Below are 22770 nucleotides of genomic sequence, written 5' to 3'. Positions count from 1 at the left end.
CATTTCTCAAAACCGCCCCCCTGCGGAGCCCGAGGACTAAAAAGGGTGCCACGGGGCGGGGGTGAGGTGGAGGCGGTGCTGGCGGGCAGAAACAGGTGCCCTCACACTGTTGACAGGACCGCGGTGCCACCGCCTCCTTGACAGCAAAGGGAGCACCTGATTTTATTTGCTCTGTCCTGCCTTCAGAAACACCGAAAGGGTCCCCGCTCAACACTGGTGTCCCCTGCCGGGTAGGAAGCCACTGTGCTGCCTGGCAGGAGGTGGTCTCGCAGACATCCCATTTGCATATGGGCACAGGAAGGGCCAAGTTCAGGGCTGGGTGACTGAAACCTCAATTTTTTTACGGTTCCTAAGTCTTCGTTGTGACACAACCGACTTTTGAGGTGGAAAACCGTTTTTTCATTATTTCGTGGCTGACTAACATAGCAGCAGCCAAGGAGATCGGTTTCTGGTCAGGCAAAATGCCAAGCTCCTGGGAATACAAGGTGATAAGAGCCTCTCTCTCTCGGTGCAGGTCAACCCACAGAATCTGCCCAACTCCCTGGCGTGCTCACCGGCTGTTCTGCTCAGACTCTGGAAGTGTGCCTGCGGAAATGAACCAAGATGCGGTCGTGTGTTTTTAGTGCCTGAGTTTTTAGCTTCAGAAGTGAAGCTGTTTCTGGGGTCACAGACAGGAAGGGGGCAGCGAAGCCAGTACTCAGTCTGCGGTCTAATCCCGTTTATTCAACAATCCCTTCACTCTACACAACAAAGTACAAACACAACAGCGCCTAAAATGCTACAAGTTACAAAACTCAAAACAACAAATTTATAGTACTGACTGTACAATAAAAGCCAAAAAAGCAATGTACACGTTGCCACAGTAACCTGCGAGACCACAGTGAATGACAGGTACAAGGGGGAGGGGGGTCCTTGATGGCCCTGCGGAGCTGGCTCTCAACTTGTTCACCAAGTGCAGAGAGAAAGGGAGCCGCGGGATGTGGTGTGTGTGCACGAGTACGTGTAAAACCAACCATTTCCGGTGATGAACACAGGGTGTCTGACTGTAGATATCGGAGGAGGACCGGAGCAGGGGGAGCAGGGCCAGGCCAGCAGGATCAGCAGCCGCACGGAAAGCAGGCCCCTTCCTGAGGGACCCCGCAGACCGGCAAGCTTGGGCACGAGCAGGCCACTGGCCCAGCTCCCACCCCCGGGCTGGGGCCGCACTGCCACCCGGAGCCCTGCGTTGTCCCTGCTGGCTTTGCCACTGAACGGACTCTGAGGAACTGTGAACGTGGGAGCTTTCTAGCCAGAGACCTGGCGGGCGTCTTTACAGGCACAACCCCAAGCCACTAACGCTCCTGCAGCTAGAACTCTGCCTTCAGAGGAAACGCCTCAATCGCCGCCTTCGAAGCCTGCCCTGAGTGAGGAATTTCTCCTACCAATCCTCCTGCCGCTACACAAGTGACCGAACTGAAGTGGACGGGACAGAAGTTCCAGGGTGCAGAGCCCCGGTGGCCTGCTTATCGGGAGGAGTTGGAGCTGGAGCGGCTCCTGTGGCGGCGGCGGCCGGGCGAGCGGGACCGCCGGCGCACCGGGGACCTGCGTCTCGGGGAGCGCGACCTGCGGGGAGAGGAAAGACCAAGTCAGACACCGAAGCTGGCACCACAGACACAGCTCCGCATCTCCGGCCGCAGGGCGAAGCTGGCTTCTGGAAGGAACGTTCTGTGGAGTTGCACACGTCGATGCTCTAAGCCAGGATGGCTCTCTGACGGCACCGCCTGGGAGCCCTTCCTTCCTGAGGGCCGTGCACGGGGCGGCTCAACACCACCAGCAGAGGAGGGCCGTGCTCTGGTCTCTGCCCAGGGACAGCCCCTCCCTCACCTGACTCAAACTCCTCTCCTGAGCCTTCCTGTCCTGTTAGCTAGGAAGGGGACAAGACCCAGACTCCAGGAATAGTGGTGCCACCCGCAGCGGTGCCCCCATAGGGCCGTCCCATGCCAGCCCACAGGCTGAGCAGGGCTCCAAGGTCAGCACTATCATGCTGTGTGTGTAAATGAAACAAACCCACACAGGCCTCAAGCAGTCCTCTGGGAGACTCCAAACAGACCTACCTTCTTCTCATCCGTGGGGGCGACCGACGCCACATGGGAGGTGGAGGCAGCATTCTCCTGGGAGGGCTGAATCTCCTGGGCGGTGGCCTCGGCCATGGGGCCAGCACAGCGGTGGCGGTGATCTCCTGGCCATCGATTTGTCCTGTTGAAAAAAAGATCAAGTCACAAAATATCACACCCAGTCACTACTGTGGGCGGTTTGGCCAGGAAACGTGCCTATAGCGTGGAAGCAAAGAGGGAACTCAGTCTCGAGGCACCAAGACCCCTCATGCACAGCAGCCACCAAGGGAAGTGCATCCAAGTGGACACTTGAGCCCGTTCACTCATGGGGAAGGGCTGTGCCCTGACCTGAGCCGGAAGGTGGGCCTAGCACTGAGCTGCCTCCTCTAGAAGGTTGGGAGGGACAGGCAAGAGGAGGGGCAGCAGTGTGGGGGCTCTGAGGGAAGCAGATGGGGTGAAATGTAAGAGATCCAGAAGGACTGCCCTCGAAGACGTGTGGCCTCTTAGCCAGGGGGCCTGGCCCCCTCTCCCAATACCCGCCGTGGAGATACTTTCCTCAGAGGGCTCCTCCCAGGGGACCAGAAGGTGGCCTCTGGGTGCTGGGTCCCGACGAGGGCAGTGTCCACTGTAAATGGGCCGCCGGGTCACTACAACGTGGCGGTGGATGGGGTGGGAGGGATGATCGGCACCCCTGTTTCTAGATGAGCTATGACTGCATCGTGGCTCGGGAAGAAGAAAGTACTACTGGGGCAGAGGAGCAAAACCAAACCAAGGTTCAGCTGTCAAGTCTGTCTTCAGAGTGTGGAAAAAGTGACTTGGGGAGGGGACTCTGAGTGCAGCCACGTATGTGAATGTAGCCGATGAGAACAGTGAAGGGAGGCGGCTCAGGATGGAGGCCAAGGAGCCTTCGGGGCCTCAGAAAAAGCAAGCAAAGGAGACCAAGGCGCAGACCCGGGAACCTCAGGGGAGCACGCACCCTGGCCCAGTCCAGGGACCGCTCAGGGGACCGAGCACAGCCCTCGTGTGCCCTCTCTCATCTTCTCAGCTCCTACCCTCAAGGCGACAGCAGAGACGGCAAGGAGGTGGCTCAGGCATGTAGACCTGTGTTCAGAACGCACTCGCGAGACTTAAGTAAACACAGCCTAAGGCACCCCCTGCCTCCGCATGGCCCATTGCCAAGGCCAGCCCAAATCAGGAACGTCAAGGACACCGATCATACAGCAATGAAGACAACTCTATCTTCTGGGCAGCTGCCAGAAAGGCCAAGCTCTTCCACATTCCTTCTGGAGCCAGCATGGAGTTGCTCCACTCGATGGGGCGCAGTACAGTATGTGGACACACACACAGATCCTACCAGAATCTTAAAAAACGTGGGCTATGACCATGCACACCCTGGACGTGGCCGAGTGTCCTGAATTCTTAGCAAGTGCTCCAGCTCTCAAAGACGCATGTTTGACAGTCTCTAAAATGAAGGTGTGGTTAAGATCAAGAGGTGGTGGGCACAGTTCATGACAAACTCCTAAAAAACTTCAAAGGGAGCGACTGGTTATGTTTTAGGATTTATTTTGAGAGACAGAGGGGGGCAGAGTGAGCGAGCGAGCGAGCGAGCGAGCGAGAGAGAGAAACCCAAGCAGGCTCCGGGCTCGGTCCCACGAACTGTGAGGTCACGACCTGAGCCAAAATGAAGAACTGGACGCTCAACCAAATGAGTCACTCACGCGCCCCTCAAAGGGATTTCAGTAGACTGAAGACAGCTAGCTTAGCGTTAAGGGAAAGTTCCTAGTGTCCAAGCTCCATCAGGGCTCCAGGAAAACTAGCCATCACACCATTACACTATTTTTCCAGTGGGCAACAGGCTTCTGAGGACTCCAAGGTTCTGGGGTGTTCAGATTCTTCCCTGCGTGGCCAGATACCCCATGCACAGTGCTATGGACGGAGCCAGCTCTCGGCCCCAGCTGCGTAGATTACAAGAGCAGTGAGCTGGGGCGGAGACCGATTCCACGCTCCTCAAAGACACAGACGTGAAGACAAGATGGAAACCGGCCATCCAAAACTATTCACAAGTGCTCAGCCGCCGCCAAAACCATTCTGCTCAATACAAAACAGCTATAAATGTCACAAACAGTTACGATACAAGCTTGAGGGAGATGGGTAAAATGTATGAATTCAGCAAAGTAAACCTAAAAATGCTGAAATGTCAGCATAACAGAAGATGACTCTCAGAGAGGACTAGAGAAAACACTGCCATACAAAAGCCAAATGCTGCATTATTCACATTCATAATATTGTATAAAATAAACCCCTTCGTTCCTTAAGTTCTCACAGATTGGAAAACTCTAAAGATGTTAATGTATTCATTTTTGCTGAAATTTTCCCAGGAATGATATCTCATAAACTTGTTTTTGGTGAACACACCCCCACTGGTCAAAGATGGAGTCGGGCAAGAGCTGCAGGGAGCTGGTAGAAACTGGTTTGAAAGGTCCCTCCGCTGGGCCGAGGCCAGCCTCGCGCAGGGAGCAGAGAGGGGGCGCAGGCAGGGTCACCCACCTCCATCCATGTGCTTCAGAGCCTTCTCGGCCTCGTCCGGATTCTCAAACTCCACGTACGCGTAGCCTTTAGACAGGTGGGGGTGCATCCTTTCCACAGGCATGTCAATCATTTTAATTTTCCCGTAGGTGGAGAATATCTCCATGATGTGGTCCTAGAGGAAAGAAGGGTCACTCTGATGTGCACCCACCAATTACCCGTGTGGGAGCTGAGAAGTCACCCCATGACGATGACAAGCTAGGCACCTGGGGCGTCTCTCTCACACGGAACAACTCGGATAAAGGACTCCATGCTCCCGCCAGTGTCCTCAGAGCCTATGTTCTCGGTTACCTCCAGCAAAGGCCAGCTTCTCTGGTTTTCCATTTAAAACATTTGCAGAAGAGACGTGCCCCCCTCTGCCCACTGGACAGATCTGAGATCCCTCACCTTGGTCACATTCCTAGTGAGCCTCCCGATGTGCACTTTGGTGGGTTTAGGGGAAGGACTCCGCCTTTTCCTTTCCTTTTCATCTCTTTTGGGTGGTTTGGATCTGATTGAAAAAACACAACAACAGAAACAATTTCTGTCAAGTCAAAAAAATTTTTTAAGTGGGGCTGCTAAGTGCTACTGTTGAGTTTTTTATAAGGCAGCTTTCCCTACCAGTTTGTGTATATTCCTGTCACCTCTGCCTCAGAAATCCGACTAAGTAAGACACGGACTCCTCTACAGGCTACTTTTATAACAGCTACCGTCACTTTATAGTCCCCAGTTTGCAAACTAAGTTCCCAGATGACTGACAAGTTTTGGGGTAACCCCTCCAAACCAAGACCCCCCCACCCCCACCCCCCACCCCCCCCCCGCCGTGGGAAGCGGCGCCGGAAGGGAGCTCACTTGGAGCGGGAGCGCCTCCTGTTGTCGTGCCTGCGTCGAGAAGGACTCGGCGAGCCAGACGAGCTGCTGGAGCTGGAGCTGCGGGAGGTGCTGGAGCTTCCCGAGCGGCTGGATGCGGAAGAAGAGCTCGAGCCGCTGCTCGAGCCAGTGCTGGTGCTGGAGCCCGAGCTGGAGGTAGAGCTGGACCGGGACCTGGCCAGGGAGACAGAAGTGTCACAAGCAGCGGCGGAGGGGAGCCTCTCTTCCCAGCAGACGCAGACGAGCCTGTACGCGCTCATGCTCCCAAGAGGCCACCGCGGTCCTCATTATTTTCCAACCTCCATGCCGTCCCCCCACCCCGGGGGGTGGGGACGATATCTACCCCAGCCTTCTCTAGCCAAAGCCCCTGGCAGGGACAGAAAACAGCATTCAAACTGCGCAGGGGCAGGAAAGGAAGGAGCCGCTTCCTAGCCACACAGAAGCCTTGACTGCTGGGAGGTACAGAAAGAGCCTGCAGGTCAGAACACCAATCCATCCTGGAAGGTGGCTACCGAGGGGCTCGGGCTGGCGCTCAAGTGAAGAAATGCAAGCTTTAGGCTCGGGCAATCCAATCACAACTAAAGAAAAAAGCACCTGAGAGAAAAATCTACCCCCAGATGTCTCATTCGTCAACACCATCCTCCATAGGGAACCGGAGCAAACCCCAAAGCATTGTGCTACAGTTAAGGCCTTTATTAACAATCTCACAATCTTCTGTGTGAATAATTCGGACTACAGAGCAGTGGGCAGGCTCAGCGGACAGAAAGGGGCGTGGCTCTCAGGGCCCCGCCCCGCGGCCCCACCTGGTGCTGCTGCTGCCGCTGGAAGCGCTGCGCCTCTTCCGCGTTTTCTCCCTGCCCCGGTCCTTCTCACTAGACTCCTTGGTGGCCCCTTTATCTTTAGAACGATCCTTGGACTTCTCATCAGAGCGGTCTTTGCGTTTGGTAGGAGAGGGAGCCCTGGATGGTGAGGAAGAGTGTGAGATCACCAGCCCCTCTGACCAAACCCTGAAACAACACTACCCAGGAGGGGATCCAAAGGGCTACAGAGACCCCAGGTGATCACAGAACAAAACGGTCTGTGGCTTAGGACACTTCACTGTAGAATGTGAGACATTTCCAATCTTCCCCTTTCTGAGGGTCCCTAGTAACGAGCACCCCCAAAGTAGCACTAGAAAAATCTGACAGAAGGATTACCTAGTGCTGGACTTTTTATTATTTTCTTTGACTCCTAGCAAGCTCTTCTTTTTCACTCCTGATAAATCCATTCTCCCCTTCTGAGGTGTTCAAAGCAGCAATGGCGGCCTCACTTATCTGAACTCTCACTTCTAACTCGAGTCTGAGAAACGATCCCTAATCGATTGCAATTTACGCCAAAGTGCAGCCTAATAACAAGATAAAAGGATTTACAGAGTGAACGTATTGGCAAGGCAACAAATTCGCTTTGCAGTCAAAAGGCGAGCACACGAGAAGATGGCAAGGAACACAGTGAGCAGCGAGCGTCCACAAAGCCGGGAACACACAGGGACCTCTTCCATTTCCTTGGGGAGGGTCCCACCCCCACAGGTAGACCCTCACCTCAGTTTGTGGTCTTTTCCTTAAGGAAACGGTGGTGGCGCCCGTCACTGTTATTTTACAGGAGGTACAATACCCATTTTGCACTCACAGGTTTGATGAGCCCTCTACCGCCCCCCCCCCCCCAAACCACAGCACCACATTTGCATGCAGAACAGAAAAAAACCCCAAGAGTGGCTCTCCTGAAAGGGTTACTGGTGTGGTCAGATCTCTTGTTTAACTGCTGTAATTTCCTCGTAGGATACTTTGGATCTAGGCTACGACTGGAAGCAAAAACCATTTCAAAAGCGACAGGTAGCATCAAAACATTTAATACCCAAATGCAAACAAATAAAATGTTCCCCTATGAACATTTAAAAAGCAGTCATTGCATGGTGTGCCTGGGGGCGGAGGGTTCAGTCAGTTAAGCCTCCAACTCTTGATTTCGGCTCAGGTCATGATCTCAGTTTGTGAGACTGAGCCTGCATCAGACTCCTCGCTGACAGTGGAGGGCCTGCTCGGGATTCTCTTTCTCTCTCTACCCCTCCCCTGCTCTCTCTCAAAATAAATAAACTTAAGAAAAAAACCCAAAAAAGAGTCATTGCAAATGCAACTTTAGTTAATGATAGGCAGACAGAAGTGTTACACCAGAGGCTACAACGTACTTCAAAATAGAATAAAAATATTGACGAGTAAAAAGCAAATGTGGTAGAAATGGGACTTGTACGATCTAGGTGGTGGTTATGAGGGTAGTCACTGCAATTCTTTTAACTTTATGCTTACATTTTTTCCCCAAAATCACATGCGTGTGTGTGCGGGGGCACTAGAACTGGATGGCACTGCTCATAAAGGTTTAACAAAGTGTCTGGACTGCAGCATGTGCTCAACAAATGGTCATTAGTACCATTAGTGAGTGTTACTTCAACAAACTTCAATATTTGCAGTGAGGTTTTCTACAATTTGCTTGAGTTGCAAGCAAAGGTCTCAGGTACTGGTCTCCACCACTCCTAGTTCCTCTTCCTCAACAGCCTGTAAGTAACCTGGACACAGCAGCCAACTGGGATCCTGTTTCACGTTGTGTAGGGGTGCCCAAGATCCTGAATAAATTCTGTGACTCCAGAGTGAAGGCCAGCTTCGGATGATCAGATTAGAGCAGAAGCAAGCAGAATGCCACCTTTGCTGCTCTTTTCCAAGCTGATAACGTCGTTTAAGATGTTCTGCCTTAAAACAGTAAGGTGCTATGGGCACTGAGCAAGCAACACTGGAGAAGCTCAGTGTCCTCCGACAAGCGGGAAGTGTTAATTCACTGGTTAAGCGTCCGGAGTCAGTGTATCTGTTTAATTCAGAGCTTTGCTGTGTGACCTTGGGTAAGTCACTTAACCGTTCTGAGCCTCAATTTCTCAAAAGCATTACAGTGACAATTACAGTTCCTACACCTCCATAGTCACCAAGATCATTAACCAAATTTATTACTCATGAAAGAAACTTGGCACCTAGTTAAGGCTCAATCAATGTTAGCTTTCCTTAGAAGAAAGGGACGTTTTTCCACGTTTGGAAGCTTTTTCCCCACGTGAACTCTGGTCTCCCAAAGTCACACATAATCTCTTGAATGCTCACCAGGGGTCCCTGAACCACCCGGTCAGGATCACCAAGTGCAGTACTGTCCAATAGAAACAGAGTGTGAGCTAAAATCCTAAATCTTCTAGGAGCGACATTAGGTAAGTTAACAGATGAAATTGACTTTCAGTAATACAGTGGACACGCTATACCCCAAATGTTATCTTTTCAACACACAATCAGTATAAAAACTCATTAGTGAAATATCTGCACCCCCACCCCCCACTAAGCCTTTAAACCCTTCGATTTGGCCTAGGTGTATTTCAAGTGCTTCGTAGGCACACGTGACCGCAGACTCCCGCGCCGCCCCCCCCCCCCCGTGTGCTCGGTGACAACAAGCACCACCGGAATTCTTAAACTCTACGAATTAAGAACCACAGGCTGAGCGAACACTTTGCTGGGCGTGGCCGAGTGCTAGAAAGCAAAGACTGAGGCTCTCTGTTCACACAAGTTCAGGTAACAGCACAGGACCTTGGTTACCTCCCCCATCCTCCGGAAAGGTGCGCGTCCAACAGCCAGAGAGAGAGAGAACAATTAGTTAAACCTCGAGCAGATGGCGTTTCGGCTCAACTCTTCAGAGCACCTTCCCCATTTAAAAGCACATTTTAGGCACAATTCATGCTAAATAAAAGAAAAAGCCACGACTTCCCTTCGTGGACTTGAACCTTCCCGTAACCTCCCTTGTGGGGGGTAACCCGTCCAACGGAGCTGCATGACATCAGGGGCCGTATCTCCAAGGACTCCCGCGGAAAACGGCACCCGGGAGCCTGGTAAACGGCCGTGGAGTCATGTCTGAATTAATGGCCTCGAAGGGAGGCTCAGCCGGTCTCCCGGGGCACCCCACCAAAGCCACTCCGCACCCACTGGCACGGGCCCCACGCGCGACCTCGCCGCCCCCGTCCGCGTTCACTCACAACTCCCCAGTCCAGGCGCCGGGCCGCGAGCGCTTCCAGGGCAGGGCCTGGCGTTGCGGGCCTGGGTCTCCAACCCGGCGAGAGAGCCCCGAAGGCGGAAGCCGCGCTCCCGGCTGCTCCGAGTCCCGCGGGCCTAGCAGGGCCCGCCGCAGAGGGGGACGATCTGAGGCGCCCTTCCGCCCGCCGCGGCCCCGACCACTTCCGGGCCGCGGCCTCGGCGCCTCCCACTCCACCCGCCCCGGGCCACACTCTTTCTTCTTAGACCCGGTGCCGCGCCGCCAGGCTGCCGTCCCTACCGAGAGGCCGAGGAGCGGGCCGGCTCCACCACGCGCCCCGCCGAGCTTTGCGGGCGGTCCCCGGAGCTCGGATGGGGTCGGATTCCCCCAACTTACATCTTCCCGCCGCCGCAACCTCCTCCCGCTCTCCTCAGCCGCTAAGGCCGGCGCCGCTCTGGCGTCAGGGTTAGGGAGCGGGAAGGCGCCGCTGTCGGGCGCGCAGCGATGACGTAGAGCGCCCTAGCCAATGGGCGCGAGCGAGGGGAATGTTAAAGGGCCACGGCCGTTTTTGGCGAGCCGCGTCGGCGACTCTTGCTCTAGCTCCCTTTCTGAGGAGGTGTCTGGGACTGCCAGGGGCTGGCTGCACGCCTCAGGGGGCCGGCCGATTGTGGGACCGCGGTCGGCAGGGCCGCGCCGCTGGGGCAGCCCCCGGGGCGGCGCGGAGGGAGTTAACGCAGTGGCGGCCTTGCCCCAGCCCTCGCGCGTGCGCACTGGGCAGGCGGCGGGTCTGGCGGTAGCCCGGGCGCGCCACCCTTGACCCCGGTGCTTCGCACGCTGTGCGGCCGGCTGCTGGACCGAGGGCGGTGCGGGCGCTCCGGCTTCTGGCTGCGGGCCGTGGGGGGTCCCGCGGGGTTCAGGCGGCTCAGGGGCCCGAGTGGGTGCGGGGCTGGGTTCGTGCGGTTAAAAACCACGTAAGGTGGGCGGAGTGACCGTGCGGACGCCGCTGCTGCGCGGACGCCGCTGCTGCGCGGACGGAGCTCGGCCGGGTTCCGAGACTAGACGGGGGACAGTGCGACCGTCACGAACTGGGAGCGAACATCAGGGTAGAAGACAGGATGCGGAGGGGGAAGCGCCTCCGAGGAGGTGACACTGCGGCTGAGACCCGAGGGGGAGGGGGCGCCCGGCAGAGGGAATAGCCGCGCTACGGCGTTGCAAGAAGGGAGGGGAGGCTAGTGTGGCGGCTCGCAGGCCAGGCTACGAAGGTGGAGTTGAGCGGTGGTGGGGCGACGTGGAGGATGTGCAACATCCGGAGCCGAGGCTTCACTCTGGCCGGTGAACAGCGCAGGCAGGGAGGCAGTCAGCCTCCTGGCAAAGCAGTGGCCCGGGCCCAGGCAGGAGGCTGGGAGAATAAAACCCGGCGCCAAAGAGGCCAGCGCTTTCGGGTTTTGTTCCCCACGGGGCCGCCAGCGTTCCCCCACCCATGTCCGGCAAGCGGTTGTTACTGCATGACCCTTGGTGGGAGCAAGGAAGGTGCACCCCGCCCCGGACGTTGTCCGAACAGGTAGGTGCATCAAGGAAGAGAAGGGAACGGATCGAAATCGGATCTTTCTGGAGAAAGGAATCACTGTGATTTGGAGACGGACTAACCGCTAGGACAAGGACAGGGGAGCCCAGGTTGCAGCTTGGTGACCAGACGGTTGGTGCTGCAGACGCTGTCTGCACGTCATTGTTCTCTGCGCTCTGTGGTTTTCCCAGCCTGTGGATGGTGGTGCCTTTCCCTGTCCAGCCAATCTGGCCCCATCCGGAGGTTGTCAGCTGTGCCCCAACACCTTCACCCCGGGCTGGGGGGTGTCTCAGAGTCACGGACAAAAGGGAGCCCAGAAGGAGCAGCCCCCTCCTGTGTCCCTTCTGCTAAGGCACCAACACATTTCTAGGGGGGATGTGTTGGCAGGCAGGCAGGCAGTCCGGTGCAGGGGCCTCCCTCTGGATTTAGATTTGCCCTGGTGTGGTGGGGGTGCATTTAGAGCATTGAATTCTCTACTGTCATTGTCACGTCTGCCATGGCCACGCACGGAGGAGTGAGTGGAACAGAGGGCAGCCCTGGCTCTGCCCTGCAGCCGTCAAGGGGCCCAGAGGGTCAGCACTGGGGACAGGGTGGCCGTGGCAGCATGTCGGAGCCCCACACATCCTGGGCCCACCATCAGTGCATGCCCAGGGCCGCACCGGCACCCTAGGTGGGGAGGGAGTGGGCGAGCAACCCCACCTTGGCAAGGGTGGGAACAATTCAGCCGGGCAGCCAACCCCTGCTACTTTTTTAAAAATGAGCGGAATGCTATAGTTTGGCATGCATATAAATTTTAACACGTTTTATGTTAAATCTAAAAGCATGATTTATTCATACACATGAATTTAATCAAGTTTGTTTCTAAATATTGCTGATTTTTGTTACCAAGTGTGTTATCAGCTGTTGAGCTTTAAAATTTGAGCATCTTTTGCCGTTTTGAAGATGAACAGAATGTATTCAGAAGAAACATAAGGAAATAAATCTGGAGGCCGCCTGCCCCCTGGCCTTCCAGGAGTTCTGGCTTCACCCTTCTTACACCCCTGTGCCAACTTACTGAGGCCCTGGGGGCTGAGGGCTGGCACGCTACGTCCTTTGGGGACCTCGGGAAGCCTTTGGCCCAGGTTTGGTGGAGGGGGGTGGGGCAGGGCTCCTGGAGACTGCATTGGGCAGCCAGCCCCAGGCCTGGAGCACTATACCACAGGCATCTTTCAGGCTTTGCCAGTGTCCTGAGCCCCTCCCTTCCCTTCCAGGGTCGGGGGCCACCTGCTGGCATGTGGCGCTGCTCTCCATTTGGAAACGTACCCTTGTCAAGACAGAATATTCCCTCTGCCTTCATTCTCTGTCGGCCTCTGCAGTGCTTGCCCTTGGAGGCTGGTGACCGGGGACACGGAGAGGGTTTAGTGGTAGTCTGGATGGTGCTGGAGGTCACAGTGCGCCATCCGGGAGCCTCAAGTAGGCATCGCATCCCCAAGAAAGGACTCCTACCTACCGCTGAGAGTCCCTGCACCAAGGACAGGGGTGGCCTGGCCAGGTAGAACAGAAGAGTTTGGGTGGAGTCAGGGAGGCGGTGATGGCTCGGTGGCCTTGAGGGAGGCATTAGAAGAGGAGGCCTGGGTCTCTCTGTGGAGGTGAGAGCCTGAAGCCCCTGCAGGAGCCCAGGAAGAGGCACTGGCTGGTCCTTCTCGGTGGCCAGGCTGGGCCTTAAAGAGTCAGACAGCCAGCGAGGGTCTGGAGTTGTGGGGAGCCTCTCTGGCTGCAGGCTTGTGCCTCTAAGGTGTGGGTTGTCGGGTCCTGAGACCTCTCCCATCTCCCTGCCAGCAGGTGACTCTGGACTCTCCTGGGGGTGGCTGAGGAGTGAGCTGGGGGCTTGTGCTGGTTTTCATGCCCAGAGCCCCAGGTTCATTTCTGCCCCAGGGAAGTCAAGGATAGCGTGCCTGAGCCGGGGCGGTCACAGCTGGGCGCGGGGCAGTGGAGCTCGTACGCTGCATCGTTGGCGGACCTGTGGGCCGTGTCGCAGTGTCGACTGGGGCCAAGATGGCTTGGCCCTGCTCCCAGGACCTACGTTGTGCCATCCACAGCCAGCTGACTTGGGACTTCTCCAACCCTGCAGGCGTCTGATGCCAGCATCTGTGTGGTGTAGGCCGGGCCCCAGGAGCGGGGCCTGGGCAGCCCTGTGTGTTGAGGAAGGAAGGCAGGGCCCCCGCTCCCCGGGCCCGACCCCGTAGCTTCAGCTCCTCTTGCCTGTTTGAGGACAACACCACGTGGGCCTATCAGGTGGGGATGGGACTCCAGGGCCCAGCGCCCTGCTTCCTGGTGCTCTCCTGGGCGGGCTGCCGGGGTCGAGACCTCTGCCTTGTCGTGCCTTCTCAGGCAGCCTCTCAACCTACCTTCCCTGAGCCCCCTCGTGCAGGGACCCCAGGGGCTTTGCTGTCCTTTGGGAAAGGGAGATAGGCTTCAGGGACTCGAACCTCCCAGGGTTTGGAGGTGGACCTGAGCCGGGGTTCAAGGAAGGCACCTCGTGTCTGCAGAGTGGGATATCACACGTGGCCCACTTGCCTCAGCTGAGGGGTGGAGTGAGCAGCCTAATCCTGACTTTGGTTTTGGGGGGAACTCTTAGAACCTCTGTGGCCACCTCTTTGCTGCAGGAGCCCCTCTGGGTCCAGATAGAGCCCAAGCTGTCTACCCAGGAACGTCCCTTGGTGTGCAGGTAAGGGCCACAGGGTCTGGGTGAGCGCAGGTGGCCCTCCCTTCTCACTGACCAGTCTGTGTGGGAACGGCGGCGGGGGGGGGGGGGGTGGTGGTGGTGGTCTCAGAGGACCTGGCTGGCCTACACCATCGGTGTCGTGCTGGTTCCCAGAAGCGAGCCGAACAGCAGCTGGCATGGGGTGTCCTGCAGATGCCATCGCCAAATCTGTTGCCCAGGCTGGTTGTCTAGCCCCGGGCTGGCCTCTCGGAAACCTCCCCCCTCACCTCCAGGTTCTGGCACTGTGGGTGTCCGGGCTGACTGCTCTGGGGCACTGGGACGTTGCTGTCTCTGTGGTCAAGGGACTGACTGACTTCAGCCCAGGCTCACGTGGGTCCAGGCTGGACCGGACGGGCTGGCTCCTCTCCCACCTGCGATGTGTAGTCATCCCCAGGCAGCTTGCGGCCACCCTTGGACCAGCCTTCCGGCCTTCCTTCCAGCTGCTGGCCTTGGCTCACTCCTTCTTCTGCCCTGGTCCTGTCAGCTGCTTTGTGAGACAGGGCTGAAGGTCCCTGAGACTGAGGTGACCTTCGCTCCTCCTGGAGTCCTGGATTGAAGATCTGGATTGGCGTTTGCCCAGCAAAAAAACCTGTCCAGTTTGTTTTTCTGTGTCCCTGCGACCATAGGGTCAGGGACACCATGGGGGGCAGGGGCTGGGCCCTAGGGTAGGGTCACTTCTGCTAGCCTGTGGGTCTTCCTAAGTGAGGTGGGGTCTCGCCAGCTCAAGTGGACCACGAAGGCACACTTGTGGACCCCTTGAGGATGCGAACCTGCACACTGCAGTCGTGGTGGAGACTGGGATCGTATCCTGGGACCTGGCTCTTATCTGGGGTACCCAGCTAAATAAAGGACCCTGTGTCCCGGCTCCCTCTCCCTGGAGCAGCCATGTGCCTGCGTTCTGTGCAACAACGTGGACACAGAAGCACATGACATCCGGGAGCTGTGTCCTCCTCCCGTCCCCCTGCTGCTTCTGTCTGGAGCCTCAGGGTGACCTTGAGCCCAAGAGCAGAGCTTGAGGGAGGCCTGCACCTGGACAGAGCAGGCAGATGGAGGCTGGCTTCCTGAGGCCTTGTCGGCGACAACACCCAGACCACTGTCTCTGGACTTTGTACTTGACCGAGAAATAAACGCCTGTCTGGTTTCAAAGCTGATGTGCACAGCAAGCCGGCTGCAGTCTCCATTCCACAGGAGTGGTTTCTGGGGCCTGGGGGTGGGGTCCCCTCGCCCTGTGACCTGCTGCCTGGCATTCTCTCCCCAGAAAGCAGTGGATGGGGCTCGGCCTAAGCCCTGCCCCCAGCAGGGTCTGCCCAACCCTCCCTGTGGAGCAGCCCCCTCTAACTTCTGAGTGCAGGTGTCCTGCCGAGGGGCAGTTCACCGTCTGTGTTTCGGTCGAGCCACACCATCGGACGGGGCAGGATCTTACACAGGCTTGCTCTCGGCCCTCACGTCGGTGTCCGCCCCTTGGGAGCCCCCGACCAGGCCCACGGGGTAGGCAAGGTGCGACCCGGTCTTCTGGGTCTGCTGATGAGCTGGGGAGGGGCAGGGGTCCAGCAGATGCAGCAGCTGTTTGGGACCAGCATGTCCAGGGACCCTCTGGGCCCCAGGGTCTGGGGGAGAGCGGGATGGGCTGGTGGGGATGAAACAGGCCAGCTCTCCTGTCGGGGTGTCCGTGGTCCTTCCCCCTCTCCCCTGGGCCCGGAGCTGCATCAGTTCAAACCAAATCAGGTGGGCTCCAGCCCCGGCTCCTTGAGCTCTACTGCAGATGACTTGGGGGTGCCACAGGGACCCCAAAAGTGGTGCTCCTTCCTGCTGCTCCTGGGGTCCCTTCTCCCTAACTGCAGTTGCCAAGCTCTATGCTCCTCCCACTGCCCCCCTCCCCCCCCCCGCCCAGGCCTGGTGTCGGGCCACAGGCCCACCTCCCAGAACACGCCTTCTGTGGGGCTCATCTTAGACCACACCGACCCCCGAATTAATTTTTTATAATGTGGAACTAAATGCTGATGGTGTAAAGAATTCCGGGGGGAACAGAAGAGCTGGAGGCCACGGGCAGCATTCACAGACCTCCAGAGGCCAGTAAAAATGCTAACGGGAAACTCCTGAAGGAGCCACGGTGATGAGACAGGTCTTCCCTAAAACTGAATTCTGCGGGGGGGGGGGGGGGGGGGGGGGGAGGGGGGGCGGTGTCAAAAGGACATTTAGAAAACCGTCAAGAAATAAGAGTATAAATAAAAAGGGAGCTGTTGTGGAGGAAGAATCTTCTGGAAAATGGCCTAAAACCCACAAGGGGCCCTGGAGTCAGAGCCCCGCCCCCCCCCGCCCCCCCAGCTTCCCCCTCTGCCCCGCCGCACTCGCGCTTCCTCGTGGTGACCAAGGGTCTGTCAGGTGCCCATTTAACCTGCTTCGGCACTGGCAGGTCTGGCTTATTCCTCCAGCTCCTGGAGGTGAGTTCTGGAAGTTACCACGTACCTGGCAGAAACGAGCTCTTGCTTTTTTGTCCGTGTGAAACCTGATGTGGGAGGCCCGTGCTAGGCCTGCAGGCCAGTGACCGGGCCCGTGACCCCCATCTCGTGTGACTCACAGACGTGGCCATGTTCCCTCCCAGACTTTATTTTCCGCACAGAGTCACCACGCGGTAGGTGCACCCCTCCACAGACAGTTACTCGGTCCCGCCCCGGGCCCCGGCCGGCCTCCCGCGGGCGGCTTCTCAGGAAGCCCGTCTCGGGACGAGGGACCGCCTTCTCCCCCGGCCCCAGCTGACTCTGGAAGACGCCGGTGGGATGGGGCCGGCCGGCCGGGCGCGGCGTCCGGGCTGTGTGGCGCAGTGACTCCCGGGACCCCCCCGGGAGCCAAGGCCGCGGTGCCTCGTCACAGCCAGCACTTCCGTCGTGGACGGCCACGGGCGGCTTTCCCTCCGCTCTGGGCAACCTGGCGAGCCCTGCTGCCCGCTGCCCGGCAGACTTCCCGTTTCACCCCCGGGGAGGCTCCGTGCCGTGTGCGAACGTGGGGGTGTCCCGCGTGCTCTCGTCGCGAGCACTTCAGCTAATTCAGCCCCTTCCTGAGCGGCTCTCTGCCCAGAGACCCCCAGGCGTGCCCGCGCGGGCTGCTGGACCGCTCCTGGCCGGGCCCCGAGTTCCAGAGAGGGGCTTCGGCGCCTGCCTCGGACATGGACGTTCGCGTGCCGGTTTGCAGCGTGACGGCGCCGAGGCCCGGTCCCTACTGTGCCTCGATTCTCGTGTCCGTTACAGAAAATAGTGATTAGAAATAAAGGTGCAGGGTAAGATGAACCGGGAGGGAGGGGACGCCTGCCTGGGCGCCCGCCTGCCCCGCCCCTGCCGGCTCCTCAGGGCCCCTCGTCCTCGGCGGGCGGCTGCAGGTGCGCGAAGCTCAGGAACACTTGCTCCAGGGAGATCTGGCTCACGGAGTAGTCGTCCACCGCGTACTTCTCCTTGGCCTTCTCCAGGACACCAAACACCTTGTGGGAGCAGAAAGGCTGCTGCCAGCAAGCCCAGGGTGGGCTCCTCGGCTGGTGTGCGAAGCCCCCCGGCCACGGCGGCGGTAAGGCTCTCAGAGGTCCCAGCTCTGCCCCAGCCTGGTCCCCGGAGCACCTGCAGGGAGCAGCCAGCCCTTCGGGGAGCAGGGGGCTGTGCCGCACGGCGGGGGGCCGGGCCTCCCCCAATCTTGCCAGCTCGGAGTGTGACCCTGGGCAACATATATCCTCTTTGCGGGTCAGTTTCCTTTTTTACGCCAATTTTTTTTCTGACTTAAGTGAACTTCCAGACCTAGCGGATTTGGGGGTGAGAGCTAGAGCAGAAAATGACTCTCCTCTTTGGAAGGAGCCTAGAGGCGCCACAGAAGGAGTCATTCCTGGAAGGGCCTTCCCCAGCCCCAGCTGTGCTGGCAGGGCCCACACTCACCTTGGCCCAGCTGAGGTCCTCCCCGGGCAGGTGGTAATGGACCATCCCTTGGTGCTCGTCCTCCAGGACACTGCCTGCACGAAGGAGACGCCGTGTCCCCGTGAGGGCCTGGCTGTGGGGGCCAGGGGAGAGCCGCCCGGGACCCTGGAATCACGGCCCTCCTCCCGGGGGTCGTGGGCCCGGGACTCGGCAGGGATGAGGCACGGAGACACACCTGGGAAGGTCAGGTTCACAAACGCCTTGAACTCCTCCAGGGCCTCCTGCCGCCCTTCGCTCCGGACCTTGGCCCGCAGGGAGTAGCCGCTGCCAAACTTGCTCTTGAGGTGCTGTGGGCTGCCCAGGCACTTGAACTGGCCCTGCACCATGATGGCCAGCCGGGTGCACAAGGCCTCACATTCTTCCATGCTGGGGAGAGGGGCAGAGGTCTGACACGGGGCCAGGGGCGCCGATGCCTGCCTCCCACGTCAAAGGCTCATGTGGGCGGGCCGGTGTCGTCGGCCAGATCGAGCTGTTCCCGATTCCCGTGTTTGGAGGGTGGGCCACACGGTTAAGCCCGGGGACTTTCCTCACAGAGTCTGAACCAGCTGCTGGCTGGTCGTCTGTCCACCCGGCCTCACCCAACCCACCCCTTCCACACCCCCATTCTGGTTCTTCCACCGACCCCTAGAGACCCCGGCTCTACCTATGAGAGGTGATGACGATGGCCTTGCCCGACTCGCGGGCCCGTGCCACGGTGTCCCAGAGCAGGCGCCGGGCCACGGGGTCCATGCCGGTGGACGGCTCGTCCAGGAAGATGACGGAAGGCTCTCCGAGCAGAGCAACGCCGGTGCTCAGCTTTCGCTTGTTGCCACCACTGGGGGCAGAGAGGGTGGGGTGAGACAAGGCTGACAGCACGGGCTCCCCATGTCCCAGCATCGGACAGGTCCCAGTGATTGCTGGGAGCCCCAGGTGAACAGGAATGAGGGCAGCATGATGCCTGCGAAGCCGACCTGGCAGTGTCAGAGGCCCCACGGAGGCCTCTGTGCCCAGAGGCTGTGCCCGGGTGGTCAGCATACACACCGTCTGCACTAAAGGGGGCCTGACAGGGGCCCGACGCCCCCTTACTAGTGGCCTTGCCTCCGGGCAGCGGGAACAGGCAGGGCAGCCCGGTTCCACCCGGCACTGCCTGAATCATGCCCCCCAGTCCCCTTTCAAAGCCACATCAACGGGTATGGGCTCTGGCCCCCGACCCGTTTGGCTGCCCCCCGCTTTATCGTAAGGGAGATTCCAACTCTGCCCTGGGCAGACGTGGGGCAGGGAAGGGGACCCGAGCGCAGGCACACCTGTACGTCCTGACCAGCTTGTTGGCATGAGGCTCCAGAAGCAGGCCCCGAAGCGTGTTCTCCACGCAGGCGCCTATGTGGCGCTCAGGGATGCCCCGGAGCCGGGCGTACATGACCAGCGTCTCTCGGCCCGTCATGTGGTCCAGCAGAGCGTCGAACTGGGGGCAGTAGCCGATTCGCTGCCGTACCTGGAGGCAAGATGCGGCAGGTCCCCCAGGCTCCGCCCAGCAGGTGTGTCTATGGCCACCCACGGCTCACTGCCAGCATGCTGCGCTTTGTCAGGGACACGGGACGTGCTTGGCCGGCTCGGGGAAGCGCACCTGCCACCCCACACCGATGGCGCAGAGGTGGGCTGGGGCCTAGGCGACCATGGGCGCGTGGGTGGGGTAGTGAGGACACGCGCTCGTCGCCGTGAGAGTATCTGCTGTGCGACAGCTCATCCACCCATGAGGCATGTAACGTGTCTCAGGCCTCCCTTTCTTCTCTGATGGAGGGCACGTTTGCTGGCGACACCTTTGGGGTGGCTTGTCACCCAGTCAGGTGATGCGGTGGCAGGGCTCTGAGCGGCGGGCCCCGTCCAGCAGAGCCAGGGCCCCCTGGGGCCGGCACCTTCTCCCGGACCACTCTGGCTGGTGGGGGACCGTGGATCCCAGACACGGGATTTCTTTCTCCTCGCCTTCCTGGCCATTTCTAGGCTTCCAGAACCTCTGTTCAGTTGGCCTGGGAATACTCTCGGCCACTGCCCCGTCAGTTAGTACCTTCCCCGGAACTCAGACTGGATGTACCCAAGAGTCCCCTCCCTCCCCAGCCTCTGGGTCACATTTATGGTTTTCTCTTGCCTGCGTATGTTTCTAATCTCGCTTATTCCCTTCACCATGGCAAACACAGACGTTTTATGACCTGGGCCTGGCGGCTGCACAGCTCAACCAGTGGGCTTGCATCTCCTGCGGGCACCTGTGTGTGCGGGTTCTAGGCACGGGCCTTGGTTTCTTGGTGTGTGTGCACTGCTCGTGGGTCCCGAAACACTGTGTGGGGCTTCTTGGGGTCTGGAGAGGAAGGCCTTCCTCCACACGGTGTGGACTGTGCTCTGGGGGCAGGGCAGACCAGAAGCCCCCAGGACATGCAGTCGCCGCCAGGCACGGACACACAGAACCTTCCACCCAATCCCCAGCGGTAGAGGCAGCGGGAGGGCAGCCTGGATCCTCCTCACCTGGCCCCACGTGGAGAAGTCTCCTGGGACACCCCTGCCACGGGGGACACAGGCCTCAGTTTCTCCCCTTTACCCGGCAAGGCCCTGAGACCCAAGCCCAGGGAACACAGCATGCCCTCTGCAGAGCCGGGTCACTTGCTGTCTCTCAGGGCTCACAGATCTTAGCCGGGGCTCCTCACTGAGCATCGGGCTCTACGATGCTCTTAGCAGTGTGCTTTGGTGAACTTTTACCCGGCTTTGGTGCAATGCCTGGTCTGAACGGCCCAGGGCACCACTACGATAAATCTGTGCGCACAGGCTGCAAACCGCTGTGAACTCTAGGTGCCCGGGTCCAGAGAGCGGCTTCTCAGAGAGAGCCCGGACCTGGCTGCCAGCCCGGCCAGGACAAGGGGGGCGGCTCTTCTCTTCCTGTCCTGTCTCCCCCTCATTGTTTGCTTCGCTCTGGCTCCTGGTCACTGCCTTGTGAACTGTGAGCCAGAAACGAGCCCATCCCTGCTTCCAGGGTGCCCCGTCTTCCCACACCCACCTTCCCGATTTCCGAGCTGATGCTGTAGCCCCCGACAAAGGCGTCCCCGGAAGTGATGGTCTCCTCCCCGGTCAGCATTTTGAAAGTCGTGGTTTTCCCCGCTCCGTTGAAACCCAGCAAGCCGAAGCACTCTCCTTTCTGGACCGCGAGGGAGATCTTGTCCACGGCAAGCAGGGGCGTCCGCTGCTCGTATACCTGCGGGGCACGGGCACTGAGGCCTGGAGGCAGCGGCACAGGGGTGGAACCCGGGGAGTTGGGGGCAGAGGGGGCCTTACCTTGGAGAGCGCCTTGATAACCAGAGGAGTGTCCAGCAGGGACTCCAGGCTGGGGGCCAGGACCCGGTTCCTCTCGTCCACCACATCCTGGTCCTCGGGAAGTGCCGATGTCCGAGAGTACGCTTCCGTCTGATCGTTCCAGAGAAAGACCGCACCCGTGAGCTCCGGCTCAGGAGGTCCTTCTCCGCGGGACACAGGATGGGGGTCTCTGAGACTGCTCATATAGGGACTCGGGACTTTCACAAGGATGGCTGGGTGGGCCCGGGGCTGACACTGGCATCGAGGGGAGGCTGACGGCCAAGGAGAAAGGCCTGTGCAGGACGCACCGCGAAAGCCGTGACACTTGGCTGAGGGGGTGCGTGGACGCGAAGTCCTTCCCAGAGGGGTCTTCACGTCAGAGCACCACCTCGCCCTGGGTTCACGTGTGTGTCCAGTGCGGTCCCGCGGGTTTTGTTTGCGGGGTGGGGTGTGTGTGGCAGACACGAGGGCCTGGACGCCTGCACCCTGCCGGGTGGCTGAGCCCCAGGCCCGTGGCGGCGGAGGCGCGGGGAGTGCCCGGGACCCACTCACCAGCGCCCGCCTCCTCCGGAAGGCACAGAGGCAGGTCTTCAGCCTCCACAGCGTGTCCGTCTCGACGAGGAAGAGCAGGCTGAGGTAGGCAAACCCGGAAGCAGCCATGGAGGTCACGAACCTGCCAACCCCCGGGGCGCTCCACGCGTAGAAGTTCTGCTGGTACCGGATGTCTGTGCGGGCGAGGGAGTGAGCGCTGAGCCCGGCCCCGGAGCGCTCTCCTGACCCAGGTCCCGGCCTGAGCCCCTCTCTGGGCCCAAGGGCACCTGCACACCAGCCCCTCGGCAGAGGCCACGAAGGCCCGGGATCCATTTGTCATCCTTGTCACTGCCCCTCAGAAGCCCCGGGGACTCCCCGCGTTTTGGGGCAGTTCTACCTTGCGAGGGGTGCCCGTGACAAGTGACCGGGTCACACCCTGGCTCACTCACACGCCCCTTCCTCCCTTGGGGACGGCACTGGGATGTGAAGATGGGACACCTCCTCCCTGCCTTGCCATGGTCAGGGTGGTGACAGCTACCACCGCCGAAGACAGCTCCAGGCACAGGAAGGGCCTGTGGGAGCCTGAAAGGTGGCCCCAGAAAGACGCGTCCATGTCCTAACGCCCAGAACCTGTGCGCAACCCCACTTAGGAAAAGGGTCTTTGCAGGTGTAGCTTAGGGCCCTGAATCCAACGCCAGGCGTCCTTACAAGAGAAAGGCAGAGGAAGATTTGAGATACAGAGACGCTGGGCCGCGGCCACGTGAAGGCAGGCGCGCAGCCTGGAGGCAGCGCACAGGACTGCGGGAGCCCGGGCTGTCTTGCGGAAGGAGCCCCTCCGTGGGAACAAGCCAGGCAGGAGTGGGGAGGGGCGGCCGCGGGGCCCGGACACTCACTGTATTTCCGGCAGTAGTGTGCCGCGACCTCCGACGAGGTGCAGTATCGCCTCATCTCGAAGTTCTCGTGGAAGCTGCTGACGGCCATCCCCAGACAGTGGTTGGGCAGCACCAGGAACACGTGGTCCAGGGTTCTGGAAAGCTCTTCTAACTTCACCGCTGTGGG

The 22770-nt window shown here is 59.3% G+C and overlaps 2 protein-coding genes and 1 long non-coding RNA gene across 10 annotated transcripts in view; 1 reads left to right on the top strand and 2 right to left on the bottom strand.

Annotated features, from left to right (window-relative positions):
• Positions 1-703: 703 nt before the first annotated feature.
• On the bottom strand, positions 704-10100 carry RNPS1 (RNA binding protein with serine rich domain 1). 5 transcript variants are annotated; one of them, XM_043560896.1, is made up of 8 exons: positions 10005-10100; positions 6725-6912; positions 6332-6487; positions 5511-5702; positions 5067-5169; positions 4641-4794; positions 2094-2235; positions 704-1602 (listed from the first exon to the last, which is right to left on the bottom strand). In XM_043560896.1, exons 2-8 carry the CDS (start codon positions 6793-6795, stop codon positions 1503-1505), a joined length of 918 nt encoding a protein of 305 aa, XP_043416831.1. In that variant the 5' UTR covers positions 6796-6912; positions 10005-10100; the 3' UTR covers positions 704-1502. The 5 variants fall into 5 exon arrangements, with proteins under 5 accessions (XP_043416831.1, XP_043416829.1, XP_043416830.1 ...); XM_043560894.1 differs by having other exon boundaries at positions 9909-10086; XM_043560895.1 differs by lacking the exon at positions 10005-10100 and adding an exon at positions 9613-9805.
• A 134-nt stretch (positions 10101-10234) lies between these two features.
• Positions 10235-15066, top strand: LOC122471812. Of its 2 annotated transcripts, XR_006294285.1 has the most exons (3): positions 10235-11169; positions 12423-12470; positions 13087-15066. It is a non-coding gene; the product is annotated as an uncharacterized LOC122471812 (long non-coding RNA). The 2 variants fall into 2 exon arrangements; XR_006294284.1 differs by having other exon boundaries at positions 10235-12470.
• Positions 15067-16502: 1436 nt separating this feature from the next.
• The window catches only part of LOC122471806 (phospholipid-transporting ATPase ABCA3), a 44882-nt gene continuing 38614 nt past the window's right edge, over positions 16503-22770 (bottom strand). For all 3 annotated transcript variants that reach the window (XM_043560888.1, XM_043560887.1, XM_043560886.1), the window contains exons 25-33: positions 22605-22763; positions 21733-21905; positions 21163-21291; positions 20888-21082; positions 19152-19339; positions 18512-18682; positions 18044-18234; positions 17830-17903; positions 16503-17387 (exon numbers count right to left, since the gene is read on the bottom strand). In XM_043560888.1, coding sequence (XP_043416823.1) covers positions 17256-17387; positions 17830-17903; positions 18044-18234; positions 18512-18682; positions 19152-19339; positions 20888-21082; positions 21163-21291; positions 21733-21905; positions 22605-22763 — 1412 coding nt within the window. In that variant the 3' untranslated portion in view covers positions 16503-17255. The remainder of the gene's footprint in view (positions 17388-17829; positions 17904-18043; positions 18235-18511; positions 18683-19151; positions 19340-20887; positions 21083-21162; positions 21292-21732; positions 21906-22604; positions 22764-22770) is intronic.

The sequence above is a fragment of the Prionailurus bengalensis genome, chromosome E3 (genome assembly GCF_016509475.1).
Source record: "Prionailurus bengalensis isolate Pbe53 chromosome E3, Fcat_Pben_1.1_paternal_pri, whole genome shotgun sequence".
Lineage (NCBI taxonomy): Eukaryota > Metazoa > Chordata > Mammalia > Carnivora > Felidae > Prionailurus > Prionailurus bengalensis.
The sequence above is the reverse complement of the archived record's forward strand: the minus strand, read 5'-3'. Positions and strand labels throughout refer to the sequence as shown.

Excerpts from the sequence above, each read along its gene's own strand:
- RNPS1 (XM_043560896.1), bottom strand. The coding sequence starts at position 6,795 with ATGGATTTATCAGGAGTGAAAAAGAAGAGCTTGCTAGGAGTCAAAGAA. Across the intron at positions 6,488-6,724 it reads AATAAAAAGTCCAGCACTAG|GGCTCCCTCTCCTACCAAAC; the intron begins GTAATCCTTCTG and ends CTCACCATCCAG. Across the intron at positions 1,603-2,093 it reads CCCCCACGGATGAGAAGAAG|GTCGCGCTCCCCGAGACGCA; the intron begins GTAGGTCTGTTT and ends CTCTCCCCGCAG.